This window comes from Elephantulus edwardii, unplaced genomic scaffold, assembly GCF_000299155.1.
Source record: "Elephantulus edwardii isolate Elephantulus edwardi_28Jun2011 unplaced genomic scaffold, EleEdw1.0 scaffold00237, whole genome shotgun sequence".
Lineage (NCBI taxonomy): Eukaryota > Metazoa > Chordata > Mammalia > Macroscelidea > Macroscelididae > Elephantulus > Elephantulus edwardii.
Window position 1 is genome coordinate 3,542,376 of NW_006399987.1, and position 3,408 is coordinate 3,545,783.

Below are 3,408 nucleotides of genomic sequence, written 5' to 3' on the forward strand. Positions count from 1 at the left end.
GCACCTTATTCTCCAGACTGTTATCCTTACTTTTCAGTATTTTTGAGAGGTTCCTGACTGCAGACTTTCCCGATGCAATTCAAAATTTTGATTTCCTGGCTATTGGTATCAAGAGTGATAATAGGCAATGGTAATAATTATATAAAATGCAATGTATATGATGACAATCATTCAGAACAAGAAGTGTATTGCAAAATGGACTAGGGGTGGGGAGGAAAATGTGCAACAATGAATGAATGAAAACCCAATATTTCTGTAAACTTTTTGGGAGAACAAACAAGTTCATCCTGGAGAGGGTAAAGCCAGGCTGCTCCTTGGAGGTAAGGATTCTGAAGCTCCGTCTGACATACTTTGGACATGTTGCAAGGAGGGATCAGTCCTTGGAGAGGGACGTCATGCTTGGGAGGGTGGAGGGACAGCGTAGGTGAGGAAGACTCTCGATAAGATGGATTGATTCAGTCACTGGGGTAATGGGGATAGGTGTGTCAGAGACAATAAGGTTGGCAAGAGATGCAGCAGGTTTAGGGCTGTTATACATAGGGTTGCTGAGTCACAAGTGACCCAATGGCACATAACAACAACAATATATGAAGGTATAAACATAAAATGCATGTACAAAATGCAATATTTATGCATGATTATATACAAAATAGAATTATTTTTTTAAAAAATTTGTACTTTTGGCAGTCCAAGCAATAGTCAAGTCTCCATAGGACTGGAATTTACTGGAAGGCAATAGGTGTGGTTAGTTTTCATGGATCAGGAAACCACATTCAGAGCAGTGCAGTTCCTCCCCTGAGGACACACAGTGGACGTGACATCCAACCACAGCAGTACTGTCTTCAATCCAGCAGGAGAGGATTTACAGTTACAAGCATGTAGGTTTTGCTGGAGCAAACCTCAATGCACCACAAGCAGCCTGTTGTACTGCCCTTCCTGCGCGCCCACTGCCTCATGGGAACTGCAGCTGTCACCACGGCTGACATGTGGGTGAACTTAGAGAAGCAGTAACAGTCAGGAAAGGCTGGGTTATGCGACAGTAACAGGTGACTCCAGTCTCCATGGTACCCAATAGCGCAAGTTTGCTTCTCATTTACCCTGGTTGCTATGGTGATGGGGAAATGTGGCAAATCATGCATAGGCTCTTGACATCTTTCTCTGGAAGGGATGCCTCTGCCTTTGTCCAAAGTAAATCACACAGTGACACCTTGACAGCAGTGGGGTGCAAACAGGACTGTCCCCTAAGATGGGAACCAGCTATCGGGACAATGACAGATGGTGTGATGACAGGCGGCTAATCAGTGGATCGCAGGAAGGGCGGAAGCAATCAATGATCCACATCGCTATGCTGTGTGAATGGGGAAACTGAGGGTCTCGGTTCCTCTCTTGCCCCTTCCATCCCTTGCTTCTCAGGCCAAAGATGACAGCAGTCACTTCCAAGGAAGCTTTTATTGATACTCAGACCAGAATCTCAGATACTCAGGCAGGAGACGTGGAGGTCAAAGGTGGTTGAGGCTCAGGGCGAGGCCAACCAGGCAGAAGCCGTTGCTCAGGAGGCAGCCCAGGTTGCACAGGTTGGAGAAACCATGGTAACGGAAGAAGATGCGGCGGAGGCTGCTGTACTTGGGGTCCTGCTCTCGGAGCTGGTGGTAGGGGTGAGGACCCTCGCGGCTGCTTGGCATCTCCCCGCCCAGGCCCCTATCCTTCTCCAGGGCCTGCATGGCCCACATGGCAGCGGTGGTTCGTGGCTCAAGCCACCGGGCGTTGATGACTGCTAGCAAGAGGCACAGGAGCAGCAGACAGAACTGGAGGAGGTGGCAAAAAGGGGGACAGGGTGAGTCAGGCCTGGGGGGCCCTAGCAGGAGCCCCTCTGCATCCTCAAAGCCGCCCAATGTGGGATGGGTCCTTCCTATGCCTTCTTACCCCAGAAAAAGGACTCCAAAGGCAAAGTTCTAGCTCTTGTCCCATGAAACTGGCACTCCCTTAAGAAAATCTGTCTCTTCTATTCTATTCCTCAGAGACCTTTTTGAGGTCTTTCTCCTCTGATCCCCAGACTGGAAGTCCCAGCCTTATCCCCTCTGCTCCAGCATCCCCAAATTGAAGGCATCTAAGGACAGAAATTCTGCCTCCAAAATTCAGAGAAAGTACCATATCTGATCTCTCTGAGCTCCCCAAACAGGGAACCTGAGAAAGGGCTTGTTTCCTCTGGGGCTCTAACCCAGTCCTAAAAGCCAACAACAGGCCCCCAGGGAGTGAATAAACTGTGCAGTTCCAGTTACCCATAATCCTCTCCTGTCTCTGTGGGATTATTCGTAACACACCTGTCAGGTCTCACCTGCCCATATATGAGGAACATAATGGGGACAGGGAAAATGCAAGGTAGAGAAATAGGAGATGCCACCATGTTCCTGTGGCTGAGGGTATGTGTGAATGAATGTGGGGAGTGAAGGGAAGGGGGAGACAATCTCCTAGTCAGGCTAGTTTTTAAACAATGAACTGGGGTCAGTGTCACAGTCCAGCTGAGTCACCACTGCTTGGCAAGAGGCCTAGTGGGAGGAGAGTAGACACTGGTAGAAAGACAGGGTTGCAGGAGACAGCTAAGCAGGCTACACACTGCTCAAGGGAGTTCAGAGCTCAGCTTTGTACTCGCCAAGAAAAAAAGATATCTTTAAAATTTAAAAAAAAAAAAGAGTGCAAAGGTGTGACCTAGATGCTTATTGGAGTCCTGGGGATGAGTCTCCAAAAAGTGGTATCTCCTCCATACATTCTCCCATACCTGGCTGGTCTCCCAAAATGTGAGCTGGGCCCAGGTAAGCTGTGAAACCAAGATGCCAAAGTTGACGAAGGCACAGACCATACAGATGTGAAAGTAGAATGGGAAGAGTTTGCTCTGCACGAGGCCGAAGGTATGCCGAGGCAGGGCTGGGAAAAGCAGGAAGCCTGCAGATGCAAGGGGCATACACGTTAGAACGCTCCGGGGGCCTGTCCCCAACCCGAGTTCCCACGCCTTCTGGCTGAGTGAGGGTCCTTACCTGAGACGAAGGTTATCCACATTTGCATGCCCCAAGCCCCTGACAAGACCAGCAGATAGATCACCTTAGTCAGGCCTCCCGGATCCCTGGCTTCATCCATCGCACAGCCTGGAGAGGAAGCACAAGGTAGTTGGCATTCAGTTCTGAGTAGATCGCACCTATCGAACAGAGATGTCCAAGGAGCCGCCCAGAGCTCGAAGGACGTCTCAGAGGACAATCCCTGACCCAATCTCACCAAAGCCCACATCTCAAGGGAACAGGCCCTCTGGAATCCAACATTCATACCACCCCAAGACCCCCAAAGTCCCACCCTGAGAGCTAAAGGTCCAAGGTCATCAGTCCCCTGGTCAACCTTCAAATCTCATGAAGACCCAGT

General features: G+C 49.6%; 1 protein-coding gene across 1 annotated transcript; it reads right to left on the bottom strand.

Annotated features, from left to right (window-relative positions):
- Positions 1-1,499: 1,499 nt before the first annotated feature.
- On the bottom strand, positions 1,500-3,132 carry TMEM205 (transmembrane protein 205). Its single transcript, XM_006898790.1, has 3 exons — positions 3,033-3,132; positions 2,777-2,940; positions 1,500-1,805 (listed from the first exon to the last, which is right to left on the bottom strand). Exons 1-3 carry the CDS (start codon positions 3,130-3,132, stop codon positions 1,500-1,502), a joined length of 570 nt encoding a protein of 189 aa, XP_006898852.1.
- Between the last annotated feature and the right edge of the window lie 276 nt (positions 3,133-3,408).